Genomic DNA, 27527 nt, shown 5'->3' with positions numbered 1-27527 from the left:
TCGAATTAAGTGCAGTAAACCGAAAACGCCATAAGTTGGTTGCTGTCAAAAGGTAAGTAAAATTCATGGTTGAAATATACCCCCACCACATTGATTTGTAAAACAATTTTGACCAGTTTTTCGGAAACTTGAAAGTGTAATTCAAATAGTTAGCGATTGATCTGGTTAACTCGAAAACGTAAATCGGTCATCGAGTAATATTGGATCGCTTGAAAGTTGTAAGTTCAAAACATTAGTAGTTATTAAGTCTTAAAGTTGAAAATATTGGTTAAAAAAATTGGTTATTTTTACCTTTCAGGTTGGTCTGGTTGATAAAGATAAATTTTTATATTTATTGCCCATAATCTACAAATACAAATTCATATAAACATTATAGTAGAGCCAGTATAAGCATTTTCATGTGAAGTTCCAAAACTTTCTTTAAAATGGCTTATGTAAATCAAGAATTACTGCAGAAATTCCAGAAAGCTTCTTTAGCCGATAAACGCCAAGAGGGAGATGGTCTTGAAACGAAAGTACTGTAATATGGTACAGTTCAATTTATCTATGCTCAAAGTTTATTTTTTCAAATTTAGATTGATATTCGAGAGGATGAAGAACAGTCATTGAAACTTCAAGAAATTATAGATTTGCTGGTAGCTGCTGGGTATTTCCGAGCCAGAATTAAAGGGCTTAGTCCATTTGATAAAGTCGTGGGTGGAATGACTTGGTGCATTGAATTGTTAGATGTGGATGTGGATGTGGATTTACTGTTTCAGGAAAATTCTACTATAGGCCAACAAATGTAAGCAGAAGCATCATTCACCATCCATCCTCCTTTTTTTACACTTTCATTCCCGCCACCAGACACTACACCACCACTCTCCATTCTTATCTCCACTTTTCAGTCTTGCACCCAGTCACTTACAGACACTGCCGCCATGGTAACATCAATCAGCGACCTGTCTACGTGTTAAGACTTGAGTGGTACTAACATAAATATACAATCATCCTTATGGTTACATTTTCTTTTAACAAACATTACATGTTTGATATATCCCCTAGCTTCCTCTTTTGACTTTTGTTCTGTTAGCATTTTTTGTAATATGTATAACAAAGACCTTTTTTCATTAACTTTCATTAAAATCTTCTAGTGCATATTGCCCTTACATAGTTAGCAATTTATTGGTAAATGAATAGAAAAAAAAATTAGATAAATCCAATATCATTAATGGCAAAATTTAATCTCTGTGTTCAATTGACATCACCGTAACAGTATTCCTTTTTGTTGCAGAGCATTATCTGAAAAAATAGTTGCAGTCCTTCCAAAAATAAAATGTCCACATTCTATTGAACCCCATCAAATTCAAGGTCTCGATTTTATTCATATATTTCCAGTCATACAAGTAAGTATTGATTTTGAAAGGTTTTATTTAAGTTAGTTATTTTCAAGATATCTTCCAACTCTGTTATGATTATTGTCATCTTATATTTATTTAAAGTGGCTTGTCAAGTCCTCAATGGAAGCAAGGCAAGAAAAGGCTGCCTTTGTTCAGTCTTATGCCTTGTATCAGTATGAGAAAGAATTCCCTACTAAAAACGAAGATGAGGATAAACAACAAGGAATAGCTAAGAACATTAATGTTGTTAAGGAACATTATAGGTAAGCTATATTTATCAAAACTTTATGTTATTTACCTCAATTTCAATAATTTAATATCCATTGTTCTCCCCTTTGATTATTTTTAGTTATATCACATTATTTTGAATGTTTTTTTTGTCTATTTCTTCACTATATAATATTTTTTTCAGGCCTCATAGGTACTACAAAAGGAAGAACGTTCCGCCTCCAGATATACTATCAAGAGTACAAATAACTCTATTGGAATATGGTTTTCGAGGAGATCAAACATCAAAATCGGGGCCGCCAACTAGAGAAAATAGCGAACAAATTGAACAACCTTCTAATAGTACTGAAGAAGAAGATGTCAAGATGTCAGATCAAGTAAATATACAATTTTATCGCATTGATGTTTTCATGAATTTTTATTTTCTTTGCATGAACCTTTTGGCTGTTTATTTTATTTTTATAGCTTTGTGTATGTATTTTAGAAGAACATTGAGCGTCTTTTGGCTAATTTGACAGCCACAAAGGAGGTAAGTTTATTTATTATTTGTTTTATGTGATAAAACATCTTTCCTTTAAGAAGTCATTTATCGTCTTTATAAAAATTTTAGGAAGTTCTGCAAGACATCAAACTAACAGATCAGGACAAACAAATTCTTGTAAAACACTATAAAACGTTACAGTCCGAACTCAAGGTACCACTTAATTATTTTGAATAATTATTAAATACATATTGGATCATATTTTAGGATGGAGGAGCTCAATCAATAGAAGACCAACAACTCGCGCTTTTAGAAAGACAGTATCTATTTTTGAATGATAGCATTGCAAGATTGAGTGAAAAGCAGCAGCATGTGCAAGAACAAATTGAAACAGAAACTAAATTGTTAGCAGATGTAAAGATTAAACAGAGTGTGATTGATGAAACTCTGAGAGAGTTTGAGCAGGAAGATATTAAAAATCATAGGTATTTAGTGCATTTCTAATAATTATTGTATTTATTGTGTTTTTGTATTTTAGTACAGTGAAAGAGATTGAAGAACTGGTCATTTTAAATGATAGTTTGAAAGCTAAAGAAGCAGCTTTTAAGGAGAATTGTAGGAAGGAATTGGCAAAGCTCCAAAAGGAAATTGGGTAAGGAATTAATCCAGCGTTAATCTCCACATCTTTATTTTATTTTGTAGGGAATTTAAAGAGATGTTGTCACCAGTGGAGTTGACCCCAGAACAGCTTGAACAAATCGAAGCATTTACTGAAAAACTTGCTTCAATTAGATTGGAACTAGCAAAGAAAAATCAAATTGTTGCAAAGCTCCAAAGACAACTAGACGACATTCCTAATAGGGCTGAAATGGCACAGTACCAGAGACGGTTTTTAGAGTTGTATAATCAAGGTAAAATGGGATTATTGCAATAAATATTTCCTTATAATTTTAATACATTTTATTTTTATTTCAGTTGCTGCAAAACATAAAGAAACTAAACAATATTACACCTTGTATAATACACTTGAAGACAACAAACGATATATGCAAAAAGAGTTATCCTTGCTTAATTCAGTGGCTGAAAATTATCCTACGTAAATATTGAATTAGAGTACTTCAGTTAGTTAGTAATATGTTATATTAATAACTTTCTAGCGCCATGGAATCTTTTAGTGGTAAAGAAGATTTCCTAAAGCAGTTACATAATATTGTGGAAGGCCTTAAGCAAAATCGCCATAAAATTGAAAAACAAGTATCTGAAGAAAAAAGAAAACGAGACGTTATGGCTGCGAATTTTCAGGTCAGTAATATTTCAAGTTAAAGATCTTCTAATTTTTTATTAAATTTAACCATTTTCAGAGTTTACTTGAGCTGCAGCGTGCCTACGCGAGCGCAGTAAAGCAACTAAGTTTGGAATGCAGAAACTACGAAACTCTTTTAGCTCGTAAAGGGAATGATGCCTGACATATCGATGAGATCGTAGGATCCATTTTAAACAAATTTTCGAATATTGAGAACACTCCAAATTGTGATAGTTGCTTATAACAAATAAGGCTGTTAATTAAGAAACAGGTAAGGCGGTGAATTTTGAGTCAGAGTGCCCAAATATCTCTACAAATTATTAAGTGTGTATGCAGCAATTGAGGAATTATAGCATATTCAATAATTAAACTATGAATGCCTTGAAAACTAATAATTTGTTTCCAAAATGCATTAAGTATTTAAAAGTTTTTGTCATTATAAAAATGACTGACAACCATGAGAATAAAAGTAACAAATGAAATTACTAATTTTGATTTTTCAACGGAATTGAAATATGAAGTTGAACTTTTTGCGAGCATCGAATGTTGTATCCATATTATTGAAATCGTTTTTAGTACTTATAAGAAGTATAATTTTACATTTTAATATATTATGCATAATTTGAAATACACTTTAAACCTATACCTCACAGGTGTCTGCAACAATAACCAATGATACTGCAAACAAATTGAACGCAAACTTTTTACTAACATTTCATTTCATTCTGCTTAACCTTCATTATGATATAAAGAAAGCAAATCGTCAAAAACCTGTAATAGCCTCAGAGAAGATTAAGCTAAAGTAAACGAAATGCTGACAAAGAACTTTTAGCTTAAAAAATATCTATACTATACTTCATAAAAGTACCTATTGAAATCATAATAATATATTAATAGGTTTGTCGTAAGGGAGGATAAGTTTTCAAACCTAAATAGTGCATTAAATAATCAATAACCTGAAATACATACCCCAAATTCGTCCGTACTGTAAGAGTTCTTTAGATTTTTAATTACTAATGTTAGCAAATATACTCCTAAATCCATCTAGAAATAAGGCCTAAAGAATAAAACATTTGGGTAGGTTTTAATACAAGTAATTATTTAATAACTGTTATAAATATGACATATTTTTTCTAATAATGATAGTAGTTTATTTACTAATCCCTTAAAGAATAAGTGGGTGTATTAAGAATCTAATCATTTCTAGTACGCACTTATAAGAAATTATTGAGCTCAGACAAACCTTCAGCACTATCCAACTTATCAATATTATTCTTAATCATCTCCTCCACGTTCACCTTGTTCAGCTCCTCTTGTATCCGAGTCTTAATGGGCTTTTCGATCGCATCCATGATTTGATAGCGAAGCAAATTGGGCACCACGTTAATACCTAACTCAATTAGATAATCCACGGTTCCTAAGCCATCAAAACGTACTTGTATATTTCCCAATTCAATCTGAATATCGTCCAGAACTGGTCTTTTTCTAATGTCCATACTTTGACTGGCATTTAATTGAACCTATTAGAAATCCTATTTATTTTTTTTTAAATGAGTCACGAAACTTACTTGAATATATTCAACGCTAAAAGTTGCAGTTCCGAGTTTTGACAGAATTCCTGACACTAAAGATATTTCCCAGTGGGTGGTTCCCATAAGTCTTTGGGTGCCAACTTCCAATAACGTACGCAAGATATTATCTTTCATTTCAAATATAATATCTTTAGTTCTATAATAATTTTTTTTTATTTAACACACTTTTTTTACTTAAATATCTATTACCTGTGAAAACTTGAACCTCCATACAGCCAAGTGTGACTGAGGTACACATCAAATATTCCAGCGCTACTGTTATAATCCGCTATTTTATAAGGATCATAGCCCATAAATTGAACTTTTCTTCTTACTTCCGTCACAAGTTGGTCAAATGGTGAAATGGAATTGGGGAACTTTTGGGGGAATTTGGAGACTTGTTTGTTAATATCGTTCCTTATACGGGTGTTTGCCTCGCTAAGGATGAAGGGCTTGATTGAGTCGAAGACAAAAGTTCCCACCGAGTTGATGATGCCCTTAGAACGAAACCTCATGTGGGATAAAGCATACATTGCTTTGTCTTACCTGGAACATAGATGCAAAGAAACCTAAACCTTGGAAATCCATGGCCATGTCTCTGAAGGTAATATCCATGGCAATATCCTGAGCTTCCAGGGAACCGTTTTTTTGCACTTCAAGGTTTGCTTCAGCTTTGATATTTACTTTGGTGAGTTTCACGGTAAAGGCCCCTTGGGCCGATGAAAACCACGTCCTAGATTAAGTTTCATTAGCTCAATTTTCTTTAGAATACATATAACAAACTTTAAAGTATAATTCCCAATAATGTCCATCTTATCAATAAGCAGTGCCGCTTCAACTTTCATTTTTGCAATATTGGCAGAAATATACTCTATTTGAAATTTTTTCAAGCCATAGAGTTTCATGTCCCTAAAATTCATTCGGCCAACTGAAAATGAATGATTCATTGGAGGAATCTGCAAGGGATCAGGGATGGGAGCTCCAGGGATTCCCACAGGATTTTGTTGCTTGTAGTGTTCTAAAATCGTTAGGACATATTCGCTGAGCTTTTTCTCGTGTTCAAGGGCGACGTCGCTGGACAAGGAAGTTGATTGTGGTTCTTTAAATTATTGAAATATATCAATATTTAAAATATAATGGAATATAATTAAAAAAAAGTACTACCTGTGCTGAGTATGCACGTGAGGAAAGAGAGGAACAAAATACACTTTAGGCCCCTCATGTTGCGCGCCACGTTTGCCCACTAACTTTTACGAGTTCTAATTCTTTCGCTTATCTGTTGAACAGTCTTTCGGGTCAAAGATTATGTCGAGTACCCAGTCATCACGACCAATTATCTCATTTTGTTGACGTTTACTTATTTGCGCTGATGTATCTACTGGGTGCTACTGATAGTAGAGCAAGAGATTATTAAAAAGGCTTGAAGAAGACTAGAGATAATATCATTCATTCGCAATGGGGAAAGATAGTGTGTTTGGGGGTTTAGTGATGATTAGTTTAGAAAATTCACGACTTGCAAAATTCGCCATTTAATGCAGTCATCCTTTAAGCGGTATAGTGCCGTCGGTTTTCTCAGATTGACGCTAAATTTGATATTTGATCGGTTAAGGACAGACGGCGATACAGTTTCATTTGAAACACATAAAAAAACATTATCGTGAATGCTATGACAATAATTGAAAAAAAGTATATTTTTGTGGAAATTTTGCCGTTCGTGAGAAGTGTAAGATAGTGATAATGTGTGCTATGCAGTATATGTACATATATCAGCAGGTAGATACTAAAAACGGTACGTATGATTAAGAATAGTACAAGAAAATTACAGTTTCAGAAAGAGTGATTAATTTGGTTGGACTAAGGTAAGTATAGTTTATTCATTAAGAATTAGCCAAGCTGTTAATGTGCTGTTTACTTTAACAGCAAGCTAATATACGTAGAAATAGTATTACTCAGATTCTGGAAGCGAGTATGAATCTCATTTTTGATGGCTCAAAGTCTCGTATTTCTTATACAGATTCATAGAAGTTGTTGACGATTTAGTAAAATCGTTCTTCTTAAAAGATTTATTTTCTAGTTGTTGATGCTTTACTGTCAAGTTAAATTTAAAGTATTTTTATGCCATGTAAACCTAGCTAAATCAAAACAAAATTATAGATCTTTCATTAGTTAAATTCCCATTTTAAACTTTCGATTACCCTTTCTGCTCTGTGAGTAAATTTTTCTGTTTTCTCTCATATTTCTACTTCGACTGACAGCCAGGATCACTGAATTTTGAGTCTACAGGAATTGGTGTATGAATTCGATTTTTTTTTCATGGAATGTAAAATGAAAAATGTCTGATGATTGAAGATATTTGATTTCGGATATTTTGCCTCATTTTTTATCATGTGCTCATGAAGAGCAATTAAAAATATTAAAAGTTATGTGATTTGTCTCAAGACACCTTTAAAATAAAAGTTTTTGTAGTCAAAGATATAAACTATTATCGGTTTAAAATCAAATATGTGTTTATTTCAGCCATTTATAATGTTGCACACCAAATGGAACCTGAAAAGCAAATATTTAAAGTGACATGAAATCTTGGCAAATAAAATTAATGCCTAAACATGGTTTATACGGTTTGCTTGCCACATCGTAATTCTGATGCGGAAACATTAAGCTTTTTACGGTACTTCTCCGCAATCCCTAATATTACAGGATCATTGCAGGTTCAGATAATTGGTGACAATTAGATTGATTTTAAATGGTGCATTATCGAGACCCAAGATATTCTTTAACAAAACTATTTTTTGCATGGCACACTGATTCACCTTAAGTACCGACGTTGTCAACACTATTTGTTTCTTACGTCCCGATTTTTTTTCATTTTTTTTTCGAGTTTAGGTGAACCTTATAATACCTACCCCATATGGCATGCTAACCTTTTCAACCTTTATTGGAGCAGTTTGTAAACTGGTAATAATCGGCCTACAAATTGCTCACTCAATACATATTCCTATCTCGTTGATTCACATTTTAACCGGAAATATGCCAATTCAAATAAAACCTTATCGCTTTTGCTGCATACATTCATTTAATAAGGAATACCGAAATGTCTGATGCGTTGCGACAATTGGCAACTCAAACCACAAATTTCATTTATTTCATTTATTCAAACCACATATTTTCACAACGACGGGAGACGTTTTTAAAAAAAAATTATTTCACAAATTTTACAAAAACTATCTTAAAGTAACTACTACGTACTGTCTTCGACCACAATAACACCGCATACATCATCGCTATTCTATTTATAATAAAATAATTCAGAGTTAGCATTTATTCCCTGTGTCGTGGAATCCCGCATGGTAACTGTCATAATATGTTGGGCCACTTACTTGTTGCATAAAATATTCAAAGACATTTTTTAAAGCAAGGAATCGATTGCGTAATGTATCAAATACTACCATACACTAATGAATTCTTGTGCAACAACAGATGTTGCGTAATTTGGTTGATAATTCATGGGCCCTTTTAGATAAATCCAAAATATCTAGGACATCTTAAATCAATTGCCCACTTATATGAGTAAACGTCTCGCTGCCGAATGGCACAATGTGTGTACACTGCTTCGACATGTACTTAAACACAATAAAAGAGGCATGATCTTTCAACTGGAAAAATGTGGTCTACAGGAATTTCTGTACATATATAATTCTGATAAATTTCTTCTGGTGACGGACACGCCTAACCATGACTACCTATTAGATTTTTGAACGAAACACTGTAAAATAAACAAATCTCAGAGCGCAGGTAGATGAAGTGTACCGTAATGTCCATGTAACAAATAAATCTTCCTAGAATTTCCCAATAAAGGTGTCTACATGGTCAGAAAGATAATCTCTCGTCCAATATCGAGCCTAACAAATGGACGCTTACACTGTCGGAGAACCTGTTACGGGTGGATATGGTAAGATTTTAGGATTTGTCCATATTTAACAACAGACCATTTATTGAAAACCAGTCCTGGGCCTTCGCCGAGAGATCGAGATCAGGAAGCTTATGGCAGAAAATTCAAATGTGTACAGGGTGTCCCGAAAAAGACGGTTAATCCGTTAACCACAGATTTTTCGAGCATAAGGAAATCTAAATTATGAATATATAGCATGCTAAATTTAAGTTTTCATTTTTCTCTCATAGTTCCTGCAGCGTTTGAAATATGACGTTGCAATTTAAAAAATATGCAACTTATTAGAATCTAGACGTATAGACTTCTTAATTTTCTATCTAAATCTATAAGATGCTATTTTTGTGGCACCAGAAGTCTTTTTCCCACACTAAATTTTTTCGTGGAACGATAATAGCCATTTGTTGTATTACGAAATCGTTATATTATATATTGATGTTTTGAATCTCTTGTTGAAATCGGAAACACTTTTATCTCTAGCGTTTTTTTCTTATTTGTCTGTGTTCCAGTTAATTGCAAAAATATTTATAAATGCAGGTGATTTTCACAAAATAAGTGTGCATATGTATGTATATACATTAGGTGTCCGAATTTGGATTTTCAGATACATAATAACTAAAGATTTACGTAAATAGAGCGGACTCTCCCTTGATGGATAATTCATACTACTTAGTATATCCATCTGTTCTACTCTGGTCCATTTGTTCAACTCGTACACGAAACGTCGTTCAAAACTCGTACACTTCTCATGGGAAAATAATGTGCATATCTAAATACTTTTGCAAACAACTGGAAAATGGTAAATACGCAAAAAATGCAAAGGATAAAAAAGTTTTCGTATTCAACAGGCTATTAAAATCTTGACTAATCAATTTCCATTGACATACCATAAAACAAGTCTAGTATCGAAAAAAGAAGGTTGGGACTTAGAGAAAATATCGCCCTGTAAATGTATGTAAACAATTGAGCAGTTCATCTAAGTAGACTTGAATGAGCTGACAAATTCGAGCCATAAGGAAATAAGATAATTAAAACTAATTCTTTAACATGTTATATATCTTAAAGCCTTGAGAAATTAAAAAAATGTAAGATTGAGAATAGAAATTTGTTCCCTTAGCTTTCTTTATGCTCAAATAAGCTATGGCTAGTGGCTTGAACTTGTTTTTCATATCACCCTGTATTTTACAAGGGGGAAGAGTTATTCGGGCTGTGTTATTTTCTCCTTCTTAACTGTTGGACGTACCGGCCTTAGAAATTGGTTACAGCATTGCTTCGATGTATATTTCAGAGTCTATTCAATAGAAGAAAAGGGTAATTGAAGTTGTGCCGAAAGGCGGCTCGTATCCTGGGGTTCGACGTTAATAGAACCCTAAAGAAATATCTGCAAGATTTATCTACCATAATTGGGTCTAGAATTTCTTAGATTCAATTTCTACAGCCAAAACGTTGTATTCTTTCTATATAAAGCCTAAAAGAAGGTATGTTACCTAGGCCGGTTGCTTGCCGGCACAGCAAGGAACAGTATAGGAGATACTTTCAAAGTCAGGGTAATTCAATAGATTTTTAAATAGTTTTGCAAAAAATATTTGAATCATATTAAAAACCAAAAGGAGAGAGCGACACTGATTAGAAAAAAAATATATAATTGTAATCACACCTTATATGGAAGTATTTTAATTTTTAATGAAGTTGTTTTACCCCATTTTAATTCATTTTGTTGAAATTACCCTAAAAATTGTCTTTTTAAAACTCTATATTCTGTAACCTTTCCATGTCAGTTATTCTACGATATTTAGGTATAAATCAAGATTTAATTTTGCTATACACCCATTTTTCTATGCATACATAACTACTTGAAAATATAAACTGCACAAAAAGATCCAATTTTGTATGCTCTATTCAAGAGGTCCTTGTTATCTCCATATTTCGGAAATGGCCCATCCGTCCAATAAACTTAAGTTTATCAATATATTCGTACAGTAGCGCAAAATTCAATTATTTGAGAATACTCATTGTTATTCAGGAATGTTCTTTTAGGAACACGTGTTTAGTAATGCATTATTTGGTATGTCACTTATATTCATGGATATCTATTTCTGTTATTGTCAGTGCAACGAAACTTTTTAAGTTACAAACTTTCATATTTCTCTTTCAAAACGTACACTGAGAAAAATTGTAAAGTAATCTGGAGTAAAACTTTCGGTGCATTATCTCAAAAACTAAGGTCGAAATAAATATGGAAAGGTCATTTTTAAATGCCGATAAGCGAAACTCAAAATCGTGGCCATTGGACATGTATTTTTTTTAATCACTGAGAACCTCATTTCATTGATAATATACAGTACGTTCCATTTAAAAAGAAACAAAGACGTTATGGCTTTGACTGACGGGCTTGCACAGTTATTTGTTTAGTTTAACAGCAAATTCGGATGATTTTGCACTGAGATATGAAATTTTAATCATTTTGAATACACATGTTTTAGTAAAATCAACGAGAAAAAAAAATATCCACTCGTGCAAGTATGCTGAGTTGCCATAATCTATCCTTTATATTCTGTACATTTGCCAAAAACCGTATTTGGATACTATCAATATCAATTATTGTTTAAGAAAATAGCACTGCCACTAAATCAGTAAATAGTTTTTAAATAATTCTGTTATATTTGTTTTAGATAAAGCTGTACTAAAAATTATACCAATGACGCACAAGCTTCTATAGAGGTTGTATGAGTTCGTGACTCCGTCTACATCCAATACGTACATTTGAAGCTGTCAAATTAGTCAATTAGAGTCAAAGGTAACAAACAATGATACGTAGTTGTAAGAATATTTAAGTACCTTACAATGCCAAAAATCGTCATACCTTGATTGACTTAAATTGACTTGTAATGACATTTGTCACTTTTTATGTGACTACTAAGTATAAATCGTAACTCGTCACTTGTGGACAGTATAATAGCACATTGGGGCGTAGCCTCAAAAAGCGTAGTCCACTTGACACTGAAACTTGACAGTTGACACTCTGAAGTAGTGAATTACAGCAAACTTAAAACGTAATACACTGAGACCATGACGGATACGCATGTCCGCGGTTTAATACCTATATTATGTCGTTATTACTGCTGCGTTCGTATCTCTCGAAAGTGAAATGAAAACTTATCGTTATCGTTTAGCGATTCCGCAATTACGCCTGCTATACGTGACTAATACCTTTGACAATCAGCTGGTTTAAAGCGTCTGTACTGTCTCTACAATAGTTGTAAACGCGTTCTATCACTGTTGTTGACCAATGAGGAGGTCGGATTGAAACCATGTGTGCCTCCAGGAGGGCGTGGCCTGCTCGCCACAGAGGAGTAGAGGAGATTCTTGTGATAAATTGTTAAAGCTGGGACCCCGACTGCGGCCGCCACGCCTGCGCAGACGTTATGATCGACCATTCTATACGAGGAACCGATAATTATAAGTTTGCTTCAGTCCTATTCCAACTAAGGTGGATGGTTCGTATCGCGCGGTCAAATACTGGGCTACTCCAAAACTCCATTGTTTATTCAAAAATAGCCCTCCTTAGTTCAATTTACGTATAATTTTTGACTAGGTAGATCTGTTTTTCGGACCATAATACCCGCGGAGAGCTTAGCCCTCGCTAACCAACAAGACAACATTCTCAGTCGCCTTAACGTAGTGAACAGGACTCATTTTATATATTCGTAGTGTGTTTTACTGGATTATATACCCGAAAAGTGAATTGTGACGTATTTTTAGTATTGTAGTGTGGTGCATTAATTTATTAACTTTTGGAGGCGACTTGCCCTTTTTGTGGAGTAATGGTGATGGTGAGTTTCAAAGTTGGCCATACCACCAGTCAATATCTTTATCAGTCATTTTGCGGTTTGTCTAAAATATGTGCGACCTACGCATACACTTAATACCGATATGAAAATGTATTCCTACTTAATATTAAGTCTAAACCTTATGTAGACCAGGTACAGTCGCTTACATACATTAAGTTCACTGAAACAAATTCTGTGATAAAGAGGTGGTATATAAGACTCCATCACATCAAATTATTTATTTGAATATAAAAGAGTTAGATTACAACATTATTGAATTAATAGGTACTTATATATATATATATATATATATATATGATGTGATCAATACCAATATCAGCAAATCAATTTTTTCTATGGGAAGCTGACAATTATCTAGTGGAAATCATAACTGTATCACCCACTTAATCTATGGACAGATACCAGTTGAAAGTATTAATTTAACCATGGAAGTACTTAAATAAATCTTAAAATCACCTATGTATTCAATATTCTCAAACAAATTAGGTAATATTAGAAATTTGTCCTTAAAGCAGAAAAATAATAATTATTGGTACACTATTGACTTATTTGTATTTATTTGCATATTGATGGAAATTTCTTGTTTTTTTTTTCTTACTTTTATGTTTCATGTTTCAAAACCTAGGAAAATGCTATTACAAAAGCAATAATTATCACGACTAAAATATACAAACTGTGAGCATGTAAATATTAATTACATGAGTAACGATATTTCAAAAGGTTGATTTGGGATAAGTGATTGGTGTTTGATCATCGTACCTAATTTAACCTGTTTTGTTTAAAACGTCTTTATTTGTATTGGTGATTACTCTAAGTGGCATTTGTTAGTGTTTATTTTAAGTGTAGTTTTCTTTTTGTGTCCAGGTTGACCTCTTGTTCAAGCATAGGTAACAAAGTGTTATCCATGCTTACCGAACAAGAGGCCATACATCCGGTTTTATTAAGTAAAATATATACAATTTCTTTGATTTTACGCTTCTTTGAGACTAGTTTCTTCCTAACAATGCAATCATCCTTCCATTGAATTCTGTGGATCATTATCAAAGGCGTTCTGGCATACGTTCGACCTATGAAATTCTTTTCTTTTTTAGTGTAACGTTGGTGTTCTTTGATTACGTTTTTTAAGTTTAGATCTTTTGCTAACATAAAATTTTGGACATTTACATAGAATTTTATACGTGTTCACTTTCATTTGATTTTTTTAATAAGTTTTAAACAACACGTGTTTTCTATCTTGGAAACTGTTATAGCGTTGAATTCATCTCCTGATATTTGATTTTGCCTGATATGTCTCCTGTATACGGTATCAAAAGATTTATAACAGGTCTATTTTCACTTTGTCTTATTATACATTTGTTTATAAAATAACCAGAGTAATGGTTTTCACTAAAAATATTTTCGTGTACGTCTCTTCAACATTGAAATTAGGTTCATGGTTTGTTAATTTTGTCCCATTATATAGACATTTTATGATCCCATTTTTTTAGGATGGTATACACATTTTACAGTTCCTGGTTCTTTTTACTGCGATTGGATGATTTGGTGGATGGCTGGAGTTATAATTCAAACAACTACTGTGTGAGTGGTATGTCAAGGAAAATTAAACGATTTTGAACTGAATTCAGTGTTAGAACGGTTTTTAGGACAGAAAATACGCTACGTTCAAAATTTACAAAAGCAAAACCACAAAACTAGTATCAAAGAAGCGTGGAATCAAATAAAGTGGACACATTTTACTTAATAAAAATTGATTTGTGGCCTTTTTTTCAATAAACATGGATAGAACTCAGTTTTCCATGTTAGAACAAGAAGTCAAGTTTGGACCCGTAAACAGAAACTTAAAATTAACAAATACTACATATAGTAATAATCAACACAGATAAAGTTTGAAACAATACGGGTTAAATTAGCTACAATGATCAAACACCAATTGCCTATCTCAAATCAACCCTGTGGAATGATGACATGGGTCATTTCAGAAACTATCGTTAGTAGAATTTTCAGAGTGTGTCACATATTTTACATATCCACTTTACGTGCACTTTAGTTCTCTTAATTTTTGTGGATTCTTAAGGTCGTGACAGATGTAGCACCGAATGTTTAATGAGGCTTTTCGTCGGAGCTCTTAGTAAGGAGTGAATGTTCTCAATTAGTTTTACTTGAAAGTGTAGTGCATGATATCATCGCTCCAACATCCCCTAGTAGTGCGTGACACATTATTACCAAACAAAATAAAAGAAGAATTGAACAACACACATAGAACGTAGAGAACATTTATTTATGAAAATGCCACCTTGCAACTGAAAATTTCCTATCAACAATTTTACTTGTCTATAGATGGTTTGAATATGCAAGTGCAGCCCTGAATTAAGTTTATGACACTTGTGAATATCTGACTGTAGTCCATAAAGAATGTTATGTAAATTCACTCAATTTTGCTGTCATGTGAGAAGTATCTACATGTCTAGATAAGGAATCTGTACCTTGTGTGTCAGCTAGGTAGTCTTGAAAGTCTTATTAGACCTTAAGGTCACCCTCGAAATCATCTGGGAATATCTGAAATAATTTGGTACATCCAATACATAATATATTTATATTTAGTATATTATCAAGTTAAAATAATCGTTTTGGGCACCCATATATGTATAATTTTACAGTGATTATTATAATGATTAGGTGTGTATGTGTCAAGAGGCCCTGTTTATATTGCAGCAGTGATCGCTCACAGATTTAATTCTCGATACTTTGCTTTTTACTCTTCATGTTAATCACTTTTCCAGTTACATCAGTCTATCTACTAAAACAATTTAATACGCAGATGGCACCACTTTGTGTGAAAAAATTTAAAACTTAGTCCTTCAAATATCTGATATAATCGAACGTTAAAATCAATGATTCAATTGCAACAAATATCCGCAGTCACCCTTAGAGACATAATCCTCATGGATGGGCTGGTCTCCATGATATCACTTGAATTTGTAGATTGGAGCAGAAAGCTCGTTCTTCATCCAACCTTGGAGCATAGGTTTACTATAATTTATTATGCATCTGCCAATCTAAATTGGAATACCTGAAGCACATATTCGTAGAGGAAAATCATTTGCATTCTCAGAAATTTTTGCACAACTGGAAAACAGTTGCAAGCCGTGGAAAAGCGAGAGATGAAAAAAATTTCAATATGGAATAAGAGATTTAGATACGGGCAAATGAGCGACCATTGATGAATCACGAAAAAAAATTGTTGGGTCTGCAGAAGTATTTTTGTCACAGATGCCCATAAGTATTATGGATATCCACTTGTAGCGATCTTTATAGCTTCCTGTTGATCCTCTCTAGCTTTCATGAATATGTGGCTTTTGTCAGGTACTCCGACTACCGTTAGAAAATCGTATTTTGAAATTTTAGACTGTGAAATGAATCAAAGAATAAACAAATGTTGATAATTCTTAAATCTTCTGGACATATACTGAAACTTAATTGTAGCAAATCTAGATTATAACGAACGCTCGCCTTTAACGAACTAAATGTCAGGACTGTACAAAGTGATTATTTAATCACGTATTATTCTTGTTTCGATATAACGAACCGTCGGTTTTAGCGAACCCCTTGAACCTCCAAGAAAGAATTTGCAGATCCGATCGGTTATGACGAACTAATGTAATGTTTTAGGGCGATGGACAACGCACTGAATTAAAAATGCCTTGAAATTTGCTTAATTTAATAAATGCCTTGTCGATACTTTGCGTTTCTTTTTTGACATATTTCTCAACCCCATGGCTATCCAAAATAATTTTCACCCCAAATTTCCACATGTCAAGATCAGTGTTTCCACCTGCTGCAATTTTTCTGTTTTGGCCACAGTCAAAGCTACTAGTATACATTCCTTTAGGCTTTCAACTCGAATTCCAGGATCACACCGGAATGAACAGGTTCGCAACCTGTTGAGCGGGCGTGGAAGTACCCTGAACTTTTTTGCAACTATCAGATTTTATTACACTGCTAATTAAAGTTTTTCTTTAAAAAAGTGATTCGAAGAATCGTAAAAATATTGAAGTTATCGGCATTGATAAAAAAGTTAGGATGAGTTTATGCACCTCAGTAAGACACAGGTGACGGCACCTACTATGAAGTCGTTTTGAATAAGGATTTTAATGATTTTATTGTACCCAAAAACCCCTCTAAAGGCAATTTCGAGCGGGCACATCAAAAACTGTAAGATTTATTTTTAATTGACAGATTTAAAAACATTACCTCGACGCCGTGTAGAATAAAAAAAAACCATCAACCTTTTTATAAAACAAGTATAAAGTAGTTGATTCATTTTTTACTCTCCGGCCCCAATACACATTTGTACCATTATTTCTGGAGCTGGTAGGCTGACAATGACAGACCAAACCAAAATCTTTAACAAGAACGCTCCATGTTGTTGAAGAATGTATACTCCCACAATACAGTACTAAATATTCCTCACCTGACCCTGAAGGTCGCCGTTGCATACAGCGAAAAATAGCTAAAAACGGAACAGAACGTTACTTGGAAATTTCTTTCAAACCAATCAAACAAAAGCACAACGTCGTTTGACATTTCCGCTACGTTTCGCATTTGACCATTCCCCGCTATATGTGAGGCTGCCGTAACTGTAATTACTTTTAGACTTACCTGTAATCGTAATTTCAGGTTCAAATCAAAATGAATACGTTCACAGCCACCAGCAATGCTCGGCAGTAATTACTCCACCCTCTTCGCCAGCTTTTCAATTTGATGGCTGTTGTGGGGCCGAGTTGCCACACCAGGGTGTCCATGTCCGTGTCCATGAGCCTCATGCAGGGTACAGCGGGTCCCGCCGCCACCGGGGCCCAACAAGGAGGCCTGCAACCGTATTACCATCCCCAACAGGCGGCCGCGCCTGCTCACACCCAGGAACAAGTACAACCGGATAGACCCATTGGATACGGGGCCTTTGGAGTCGTATGGTAAGTTTACTGTTATGGTTAAGAAGTGGAGACTTAACGTTCTTATCACATCGCCCACGTTATTCGTTCGCCTAAAGATATTTAGAACGTGTTAATAACCCCATTTGTCATTTTATGGGTTCGAATGATAAAAAGGCTTTATGCATCCATATTATGAACCATCAGCGGGACAAAGGAAGCCAAAAATAACGTCACGTCGATATAGTCGTAGCTGGGGCCCAGTCTGTGCTCTTGAAGTCCTGCTGTGGTTGGGTCGATGTCCTTGCCGTGGTATGATATACTTTGTATTTTATTATGTTTTACCTTCGGTGGTACACTGAACCTTTGCATGCGCTCACAGTCCGAGCTGGTGTGGAGTCGTCGGACTGAAACTGTTTTTTTTTTCGATACGTGCTCTATCCTTACTGTGCCGGTTTTTCTTCTTTTCTCTTCCCTGGAATCAGATTTTGTTGGATTAAGATCAATGACGCATAATGTTATGGTCTACTTTTGAGGTAGAATGTCACTTTTGTACATGGAAACTGATGGTTCCCATGTCAATACTAAATGAGTGCTAAAACACATACATAAAATACTACAAGAGCGTATTTTTCCTATAAATTTGTGTCATTCCTACTTTACGACGTTTTGATGATTTTTTTAGATGATTGTCACTTGAGGTAATATATCTTTCGATTACTGTGCAAATGTGGTGTAATTTCTATGAGACAACATATTTTTCTCTATATTTTCTGCAAATTTGAGACCTTCAACGTTCTTTCTGAACAAATTTCCAACTTCGGATTTACGAAAACATGATTTTTTAAAAGCGTGTCTCTTGGAATCATGTCACTTCGGGTCCATTGCCAATGTATTGGTATAATTTTTATATGAAAAAGCGTAATATCCTTTATATTTCCTGTCATTTCCTATTGGCAGAAACAAGGTCTGCAAACGCGCTTCTTTACTGAGATATAGGATGTTAAATTTGCAAAAAGATATTTATTGAATGACTATTTCAGTTTTTCAGACATTTTGATCAAACAATAATTACTTCTTGCGGTCAGCATAATTCGAAATGTTAAGTGACTGTGAAAAGTTACGGGGTGATATTTTTCTGAGGTTACGCCTTCTTTTACCACCACAGGTATTTTTTGCGGAGCATGTTACCTTTTTGCCTTAGAATTAACTAAATAACGATGATTCAGAATTTTTCTAAATATGTATTTAATAATCACCTTATACATATTTTTCATCTTAATAAAAATGTGCAATTTTCTAAAATACCGGCTTCCTTTTGTGCTTTTATACTTCTACATACTAAGCCACCTACCCAATTTCAAGGTTGAGTCTATATGAAAACAAGTTTATATTACCTGGGTTAGGTAGAAACCTAACAAAATTCAAGTTTCTCTTTACCTGTGCTGTTAAGGATTTCTGTCTTTTCAGTACGTTATAAAGAAAAATTCGAGCAACAGTTTATTTGTGTCGAATTCAAATCTCTCCGAATGCGTTCTTGATTTGAAAAAATGTGAAAAGATTTGTGACATTTAACATGACAGAGACACTTGCTGCGTGGCATTTTCTCAGAGATTCTTCTCGAAAAACAAATTTGGACGAAGAAATTTGATATAAAAGATTTTGAAGGGAGAATTGTTATGAACCAATTGTCAAGGGACGCTGCATATGGTAGTACCTTCTGCAGCTTTGCCAGACATCACTTTTATGAAAATTATCATCATAACGTGAAGATACTTGGACTTTACTTACTATTTTCTTAATTGTTGTAAACGTTACTCTCTCGGAAGTGAATTGTCAATTTTATAGTTGTCTTTTGTATTTTCTCTTTTAATAAAAATTGTAATTTTGAGTATTCTTGACGATGTTCGTCGATTGCTAACAATATCTACACCGCACCATCTAACAATATTTAAATATAGTCTTACTAAATTATTTCCACGAGTTTTAATCCACAAGTGTAACCCTGGTGACCGTATGTAAACGCAACCAAGGACGAGGACGTTAGAGACGAAATTGTTTTCATTGATAGTGCTTCTGTTTATTAGAATTTTTGTAAGCAATTTGATGGTGATGGCCAGAGAACGTTTGGTGATTTTACTTTTAAAACGTATTCTAATAGGATGTTTCAATGCAACGACCAAATGAATTGATGACCTTAATTTGGTAAACCACATATTGTTTTTAAAACTCCATTGAAATAATTGAGTTAATGGTTTTATTTCGGTTTTATATAGTTTGCATAAAGACATGAACGGATAATTTGGTTCGTGCATTTTCCTCATTCACCTACACCTGTGATATTGAGAATTGAAGACTATTAAAGAGAATTTGAACGGTATTAAACGAAGACGATTGAAGCTTATTTAAATGGACATAACATTCTGGCGTTGCTTGCTGTAGTAACAAAACTCCATAACTATCTTAGGTAAATAAGGCTTCAAATAAACCCGAACTCCGTGTACGCAGCGGCAACTCAGAGAGGAAAGTTTATTATTTGACATTCGATTTCCAAGGTCACATCCTTAATGATTTCTGGATTTATAAACTGAAGAAAGGGATGAAATTTAAAAGATGTGGTGGAAAGATTCCTGAGTAATAGTCGACACGTTGTATAAATATAACCTTTAACATGAAGATATAAAAATTATCACTCTCTCAATCGTTTTTTAATGCTCAGTATACCTACGATTGACTCGAGATAAAATAATGTAGTTTGGTCTTGTATTGGATTTCGAAAGATCATCTGAAATAGATACATATCATCATTCTAACTGTGGAGAAGACAGGAGAAAATATACAGTACCTCAGAAAATTACAGAATAAATCATGATAGGAATCAGATATGCTGCCGAGAAATTGAAGGATTTGGATAAGAAGAAAATAGCTCAATTAAAGTGCCGCTAAGTTGAATATGGCAAAAGTTGAGTCAGTAAAACAAAATGGTTCATTCCAACAAGAATTAAAGATAAAGAAAATTAAAATGCATCTGATGAACCATATTGTTCAATAACTTTGGCTTCTACTTCCGCGGCCTCACAGATTGGTTAATGAATGTTAAGTAAGACATTTATGGACGTGCAAAAAATTATGACTTTGGGTTCCTGTTAAGTCGACTGGACGTTGGATCCGAATTTTGACTTTAGTTTGGGCTAGTTCACTTAAAGTGTTCCTTATTCCTTTACCTCAGTTCTAAACATCAACAAAATCGATTCGTTGTATACCTCTTTCAATTATTGGCTGTAGAGGTTGTGATAAAGAATTGATATTCGTCTTTAACGGTGGTTAATTCGAATTCTTCTGCAATGATATTTCATCAGAACCTAATTAAAAAAAAAAAAAAAAAAAACTAAAAGCAATTTTCTTTATCCCTGGGTGCGCAATGCATCAAACAATCTTAAATGTTTGTTATCGGATTTATGCTGGATCATAGATGTTATGCATAGCCGTAAATCTAGTCTGTGGGCCTCTGACATTTTCTGTCATAGAAGAGTCGTTTTTAATGTGAGCACATTGAAGCAGTTTTACTGTGGAGCAACCCGAAGCGGGCAAGTTGATGCCGGGGGTGAGCAAGCCACCAGCTGTCCGATCCGGCAGGTGGCGGCTGATAAAAATGCAGCATCTGTTCATTTGGGAGGACGGTCGACGCTACTTTTTATGCTTCATTGTGCCTCGATCTGCCGGTTTTTGACTTCGACGCATTAGTGAATGGTCAGATGCATATTTGGGCTTAAATACCAGAAGACTGATAGATATGCAGTCGACTCTGACTTCATGACAAAAGAAGACAAAGAATTATGAAGGTCAAAAGTAACTGAATATGTCAATAAGAATCAATGCGAAAACGACGTTGCCAGTTTTCTTGTGTAAACACTGATATTAGTTAGTAACCTTGTGTTTGAATTAAATACGAAAAAGCGATCACTTGCCGCCTTTTCTATGCGTACTGTAGTATGGTCTGTTCGAACTGAGCATGTGTTCGGCATGGGCATCTCGTGAACAGGCAATACAGTAGATACATACATACTTCGTTCGTGGGAAGAACCATTACGCATTCAAAGGGGGTAGTTTCACGAGACACGGGGGTATTTTTGGTTAGTCGTTTAGGTTTTTTCGAAAAACCTAAATTTTCAAAGACGAAAAAAGCGAAGTGCGCTAAGAGAAAAATGCAAACTAAAACCGCTTTTCCATTGTAATTTTGCTATAAGCACAACAATCCGCCTGAAACATGGGGAACATACTTTCAATGTTATTTTTAAGAATAAATAACATTTCCTGACTTTTGCAGCGGAGTAACATATTTCATGTATTTTTTTCTGCAGTTTCAAAGGTTTGTCGATAAACTTGACTTTTGATGTAACCTCAAGAGAAAAAATATAACGGGATTATGGTCGGAGAATGGGCTGGCCAAGAATGTTCCGAGCGGGTGCCTATCCATCTACCAGAAAATCAATGTGATAGATATTCCTGTATAAGTCTTGCATTATGTTCGAGTGCACCATCCTGTTGGAACAAACACAGTTACGTGTTAAAGCTGATAGGAAATTATCTGAGGATTCCTCCAAATCCCTTTCAAGTGAAATGAAAAATAGTTAGAAAAGAAAAGATCAGCGATCCTAATGCTAATTGTTTCAACCCATGTGTTAAACCCAAAGTGACGTTGGTGATGTGCAATTTTGTAGGCGCCGAGATTCCCCGTATTTAGTAAGCGTTTCTTTTAGTGAAAATTATATTGTTTATCACTTGATTCTTATTTTCATATTATGAGAAAAATTTTCATGATCTGCACAATTTGCGTGTGTACCGTTTGCGAAATGGTTTTCGCCTTTCGTCATGATCGGGTCGGAGACCTTGACAAATTCTACATTTAAAGGGACCGTTCATTTGTTTGCCTACAACCCACCCAGCTGTTGATTTCGGGATACCTGAGTTATGTTCAATTTCTCAAAGGCATATTTCGGGATTTTCAGTAACCGAGAATATAACACAGAGTGCACACAACTGTTATCAGTAACCGATAACAGCTTCGCTTGCTCTTCGATACGGCGTTTCTTGCGGCTTCGTACCAGTTTGTAAGTGACCCATTTTCCTTAAGATTTCTTACGCGCCGTCCAAAAACTTTGAATCAATCCAAGCCTGACATTTTGATGCTTCTAAAAAACTGCAGTAGAGAAGTGGTTTTAGTTTTCACCTATTTCTTACCATAATTCGGGAGAAAAAATCGAAAATTTCGGTTTCTCCGAAATGACTGACGAACAGAAAATAGTCGTATAAATTTATTTGCAATGTGAAACTCTACTCACTTAAATGGGAAATTTTTGTCCCATTTAACTAACAAGTCTGTATCTATTGTCATTTATCAGATCCTCTTGGTGGACATTCTTATCTTGAACACACTACGCTATTTTCTTTAACATTGGTACATGGTGCGCCTTGAAAACGTTAATAAATTATACCGAAAGATATCACGGATTGACAGAATAATTTATATAGAAGACTTCTTGTTACTTTCGGAATCTACGGAAACGTATTTTCGTAACTTTTGGAATTGGTATGTCGAACTTCAAAAGCTTGAAGGCAAACTGGTCGTAGATGATTCTTCGTTATAGAAAGAGAAGATACGTCGACAAAATGGGTTGCTGAACTACCATATAATTTAACAAATAGGTCTGACATTGGTGCAACGACTCCGTTCGGGGTCGTTAATGGAAAGAACAGGTAGAAATACACGGCTGACCGTTCTGCAGGGCCGCTCGGAGTATAACTTGCTCATTGTGGTTTATGTTTCAAAACCAAAAATCTACTAGACCACCCTTTTGTTATCTGTATGTTACTGAAAAACAAATCTCTCACGCAGATACAGGTTCGTCTGATGGTAGCCTCAATCGGAACCTGTACTTTTTAAGAAACGAGATGTTTGTTCGATAACCCTGACTCTTTCGACACGCCACTTTCAAACCAGTACCAGCGCCTAAGCCTAGGATAATATGGGAATGTATTCCGGCCCTGAGATGGATGCTGGTTGCTGGTCGCCGCTGGGAGAGCTGGTTTTTCGTGACAATAGAAACGAGAATCATACCTGGCAGAACCGGATGCACAGGCGGAGAGACGGGCTTTTGTCCAGGGGTCAACATTAGCGAAGCCGCCAACTTAACTATCTTTATTGGCACTTGCTTAGTTTTGAGATAAATTTCATTGTCGGTTATTTTTTGTGTATTTTATTGCGGGGACGATTGGCAGATGGTTTATTGAACGATATGAAGGTACATAAAATGGCAAATAAAAATTCGCCCGAATCTACTGACACCCTTTCTCAAGTTTTTGTAAGTACTTTGACTACAGAACTCTCAAGTAATATTCTGAGTAATAAATGCATAGCATGAATATGTATTCCAGCTTTATTAACATGGAAATTACTTTTAGATTACATTTTCTTTGAGAAATTGCTTGCACAGCTACTTTTTCGAACCCACATTGATGTTTTATGGGCTGAAATTTTGTTCAATCTACGATTTATTCAATTGATGCAATCTTACTTCATGAAAACCTCGCGGTACCAACCACTTATGTTCCCCACTTTATTCCTCATCTTTTTTTACGAAAAGCCAGGAAATGAGTCAACCTCTTTAATGTTGCTTAGTTTATTAATTACAACTATAATGCCGGGTTAATTAATAATCTTGAAAGTCCCACTAGCGGCGATTAATGCTTTTGAACTTATTTACGCATATACGGGATTATTAATCCAGAACTCCCTTACGGTATAATATAAATATGTGGACATATGGTCATTAAATGGATAATGACCTGTTTGATGGGAAGAAACCATGACGACTTACATGTAAGTATCAATGGTTGGTTCATGTACGCAATTTTGGTTTCATATTTGGAGGTTTTCCCATACGAGTTGCTATCGGATCGTCTCTCCTTTTCACGTAAGCTTCTGTTGTGTTTATTTTCAAGTAAGCAGTTTGAATCTTGTAACCGGTAATTCATATATTGACGTTTCAATTTGGGATTATATTGAAATTTGTTGAAAAATGTAGGATTTTTCAACCAATAATAAAACCTGTTCACTTTTAAATTCGTAGGTAAATTTAATAACGAAATTTCATATACGTGTGCATACAATCCTTTTGCTATGCTCACAACAAACTAGTTACAAAGCCAGCCCAACATACATGAGTAATTCGAATAATCCTTGATAGATATTATTCCACGATGGAAACGATCAATGACAATTTTAATCACACATTAGCATTGAGCGATAGTCCTACTACCGAAATTAAGGACAACAATAATTGAAAATTTAAACGCAAAAAGCTTGTTCAATATCAAAATTGTTTTAACGCTTCAATGTGAAATAGCAGTAAAAACTCCATTTGAAGGATTCGCGATTTCACTTGCGTAAGTGGCTTGCGATATATCGATAATTTAATTAAACATTATAATGGTTTTGAAAATGATATTTTTCATGTTTTAAAGGTTCTCACGAGAATGCTATTGATTTTGCATATGGTGAATAAATGAGTAATTAGGTCATTTCAGTAAGACAGTTCGCTGCTAAATACAGAAATGCGAATAGTCGAACAAAGGCAAAGTCACACACTAGTGGAAAAAAGAATTAAAAAAGGTGATATGATTTTTAGTGTCATGCATACCGATCTGCAATGGTCTGTCGTCAACATTTTAGTGTTTATGCAGTATAATTGAAATTATCCAAAAACAAAGGCAGTTAACAACGTAATGTATGACTAAAATCGATAAATTCCTAACAGGGATAATGTAATAACGCGAAAATAATAAAATCTATTCGGCCTTTATAACTGGAAAGTGGGACATTGGTTCATATAAAAGTTTCATATTTAACTCATTGCGACATCTGTTACAACAATTTGACTGTCGTTTCGGAATATTTCAACGTTATCTTCGGGAAACAGCCAATCGCGCGAGAACGACATGAGAGATCGTCCCGAACGTACAGAGGGTACATATTTTTCTGATCTGTAATCCAACGTGGAGGAAAAAACCTCATCAAAATCCGAAGATCTCTTTGAAAGTTCGCCGAAAGCCCGGAGAGCAAAACCAGCAGCACAGACGACTCCCATTTGCACGCCCCCCGACGGAATCCCATTTCAAAGGGCGGTTGATCCTATGGGGGAAATTTCGAAATTGCCGAGGCACCCCGTGGGCCGTCGGGCGCTGCGTGACGTCACATGCGGCAAGGGAGGGAGATGATGGTGCTCGGGGTGGTGAGGGGTTTTTGTCGTGACGATAGACTGAAGAGACTAAAGATTGTTTAAATATCTAAACTGAAAATAAGCACGAACACCCACGTTTAACTGAACCGATTCATGTTTTATCCTTCACACCTCTGTGAAAGGAACAAATCCAAAAACACGCGCGACAGGCTAATTTACTTTATGGAACTGACCTTAAATCATTGAAAAATATGTTGGGATGCGTTCGCTCTCGTTGTGGGAATGACCTCAGAAACAAATGCATGCACATGTGTATCTTGGCAGGAGATACTACTTATAATAAGATTTCGAATGAGTGTATTTGGTTGGACACCGTTTGCCGGACTTAACAAGGTTTTTGACTTGGATTGTGTTATAATCGCTCTGGAGAGGTCGACCATTTTCATAATATTTACAGTTAAGTTGGGAATGACCCACATTCACAATCTTGGTATAAAATGATCGAGAGTAGGCGAGTTGCCTTTTGATCGTGTCTGTCTGGTGATTTTCTGATTTTTGGAACTGAATTTCCATAAGGATACAGTTTTCTTCATCTTCATGTTTCAATAGACGTATACATATATGTCAGAAAATTGTTTTTAAGGGTAATGAAGGAGGGTGAAATAAAGCACAAGTCTTGGCAGTACTTCTTTACTTCTCTGAGATCGGGGGTCGAATGCCCCCCCACACATAATGTATCCGAGTCACCCTGGGTGCACCTGTTCTTTTTCACCAGAACCGGCACCCAGGCCTCCACATTCTTCCCACGCTCGCATCCCTGAATCACTCCCTTCACACTTCCATATATTTTTGGCGAGATTATAAACAGGCCCTATTTATCTTTTATCACCGATAATCTATTTAACTATTACAGGCTAAGTCCATTTCTAAAATGTGATAAGACAGTACCAAGTGTTCGTAACATTGTCCTTATGCCTAAGGCCAGGTTATAGCACTATCTTTATGAGACAGCATGTATTTTCACACTCACATTAGGCGAATCGATAAACACCCTTGTATCACTTTCTTCATAAAAGCTCACACGGCCAATTCTGACCTAAAATTCGTTCTCGGATTTTACCCTTAGTAAGTCTACAATGTTAAAGTATTGTCACCCTGCCTTGCCGTTGGTGAAAGCTACTTTTACACCTTAACAACTATATTTTAGCAATTTACAAAGCGTTATTTTTTTTTTTTTTTTTTTTTTTTTTTTTTTTTTTTTTTTTTTTTTGCAATTGCAAAGAGCACGTCGTTTCAACGTTTAGATCCTTATGACCTAATCGCAAAGAGCACGTCTTTCAACAATTTTTGAGTATGTAATTGCAAAGAGCACGTCATTTCAACGTTTAGGTACTCGTGACCCAATCGCAAAGAGCACGTCTTTCAACAATTTTTGAGTATGTAATTGCAAAGAGCACGTCATTTCAACGTTTAGGTACTCGTGACCCAATCGCAAAGAGCACGTCTTTCAACAATTTTTGAGTATGTAATTGCAAAGAGCACGTCATTTCAACGTTTAGGTACTCGTGACCCAATCGCAAAGAGCACGTCTTTCAAC

At 34.8% G+C, this 27527-nt stretch overlaps 3 protein-coding genes and 1 long non-coding RNA gene across 11 annotated transcripts in view; 3 read left to right on the top strand and 1 right to left on the bottom strand.

Moving 5' to 3' along the window:
• The first annotated feature begins 63 nt into the window (after positions 1-63).
• fidipidine (coiled-coil domain-containing protein 93) lies at positions 64-4531 on the top strand. 2 transcript variants are annotated; one of them, XM_066296421.1, is made up of 14 exons: positions 64-218; positions 299-515; positions 576-784; positions 1274-1385; positions 1482-1642; positions 1792-1984; positions 2092-2136; positions 2218-2301; positions 2356-2573; positions 2627-2740; positions 2791-2999; positions 3064-3184; positions 3246-3390; positions 3450-4531. In XM_066296421.1, the coding sequence occupies exons 2-14, from the start codon at positions 426-428 to the stop codon at positions 3552-3554; spliced, it is 1806 nt and encodes a 601-aa protein (XP_066152518.1). In that variant the 5' UTR covers positions 64-218; positions 299-425; the 3' UTR covers positions 3555-4531. The 2 variants fall into 2 exon arrangements, with proteins under 2 accessions (XP_066152518.1, XP_066152519.1); XM_066296422.1 differs by lacking the exon at positions 2092-2136.
• Positions 4470-6333, bottom strand: LOC136346897 (uncharacterized). The gene is made up of 6 exons (XM_066296439.1): positions 6127-6333; positions 5746-6061; positions 5509-5695; positions 5173-5459; positions 4960-5119; positions 4470-4911 (listed from the first exon to the last, which is right to left on the bottom strand). Exons 1-6 carry the CDS (start codon positions 6182-6184, stop codon positions 4606-4608), a joined length of 1314 nt encoding a protein of 437 aa, XP_066152536.1. The 5' UTR covers positions 6185-6333; the 3' UTR covers positions 4470-4605.
• A 277-nt stretch (positions 6334-6610) lies between these two features.
• The window catches only part of nmo (serine/threonine-protein kinase nemo), an 80917-nt gene continuing 60000 nt past the window's right edge, over positions 6611-27527 (top strand). The window contains exons 1-3 of one of the 7 annotated variants that reach the window (XM_066296431.1): positions 6611-6751; positions 11581-11705; positions 17437-17732. In XM_066296431.1, the coding sequence (XP_066152528.1) occupies positions 17521-17732 (212 nt within the window). In that variant the 5' untranslated portion in view covers positions 6611-6751; positions 11581-11705; positions 17437-17520. Of the gene's footprint in view, positions 6752-11580; positions 11706-12172; positions 12742-17436; positions 17733-27527 lie in introns of those variants that run through there. The other 6 variants (XM_066296432.1, XM_066296430.1, XM_066296433.1 and 3 more) reach the window with 6 other exon arrangements.
• Positions 17739-19664, top strand: LOC136346900 (uncharacterized). The gene is made up of 2 exons (XR_010733388.1): positions 17739-18002; positions 19161-19664. It is a non-coding gene; the product is annotated as an uncharacterized lncRNA (long non-coding RNA).

Source organism: Euwallacea fornicatus, chromosome 25 (assembly GCF_040115645.1).
Source record: "Euwallacea fornicatus isolate EFF26 chromosome 25, ASM4011564v1, whole genome shotgun sequence".
NCBI lineage: Eukaryota > Metazoa > Arthropoda > Insecta > Coleoptera > Curculionidae > Euwallacea > Euwallacea fornicatus.
Note: the sequence above shows the minus strand (reverse complement) of the source record. Positions and strands in the feature narration are given on the sequence as shown.

Coding starts and splice junctions, on each gene's coding strand:
- fidipidine (XM_066296421.1), top strand. CDS start 426: ATGGCTTATGTAAATCAAGAATTACTGCAGAAATTCCAGAAAGCTTCT. Junction 2,574..2,626: donor GAAGATATTAAAAATCATAG/GTATTTAGTGCA, acceptor TTTGTATTTTAG/TACAGTGAAAGAGATTGAAG. Junction 2,741..2,790: donor AAGCTCCAAAAGGAAATTGG/GTAAGGAATTAA, acceptor TTTATTTTGTAG/GGAATTTAAAGAGATGTTGT.
- LOC136346897 (XM_066296439.1), bottom strand. CDS start 6,184: ATGAGGGGCCTAAAGTGTATTTTGTTCCTCTCTTTCCTCACGTGCATA. Junction 5,696..5,745: donor ATTGGGAATTATACTTTAAA/GTTTGTTATATG, acceptor AACTTAATCTAG/GACGTGGTTTTCATCGGCCC. Junction 5,460..5,508: donor TCTTTGCATCTATGTTCCAG/GTAAGACAAAGC, acceptor TTTCGTTCTAAG/GGCATCATCAACTCGGTGGG.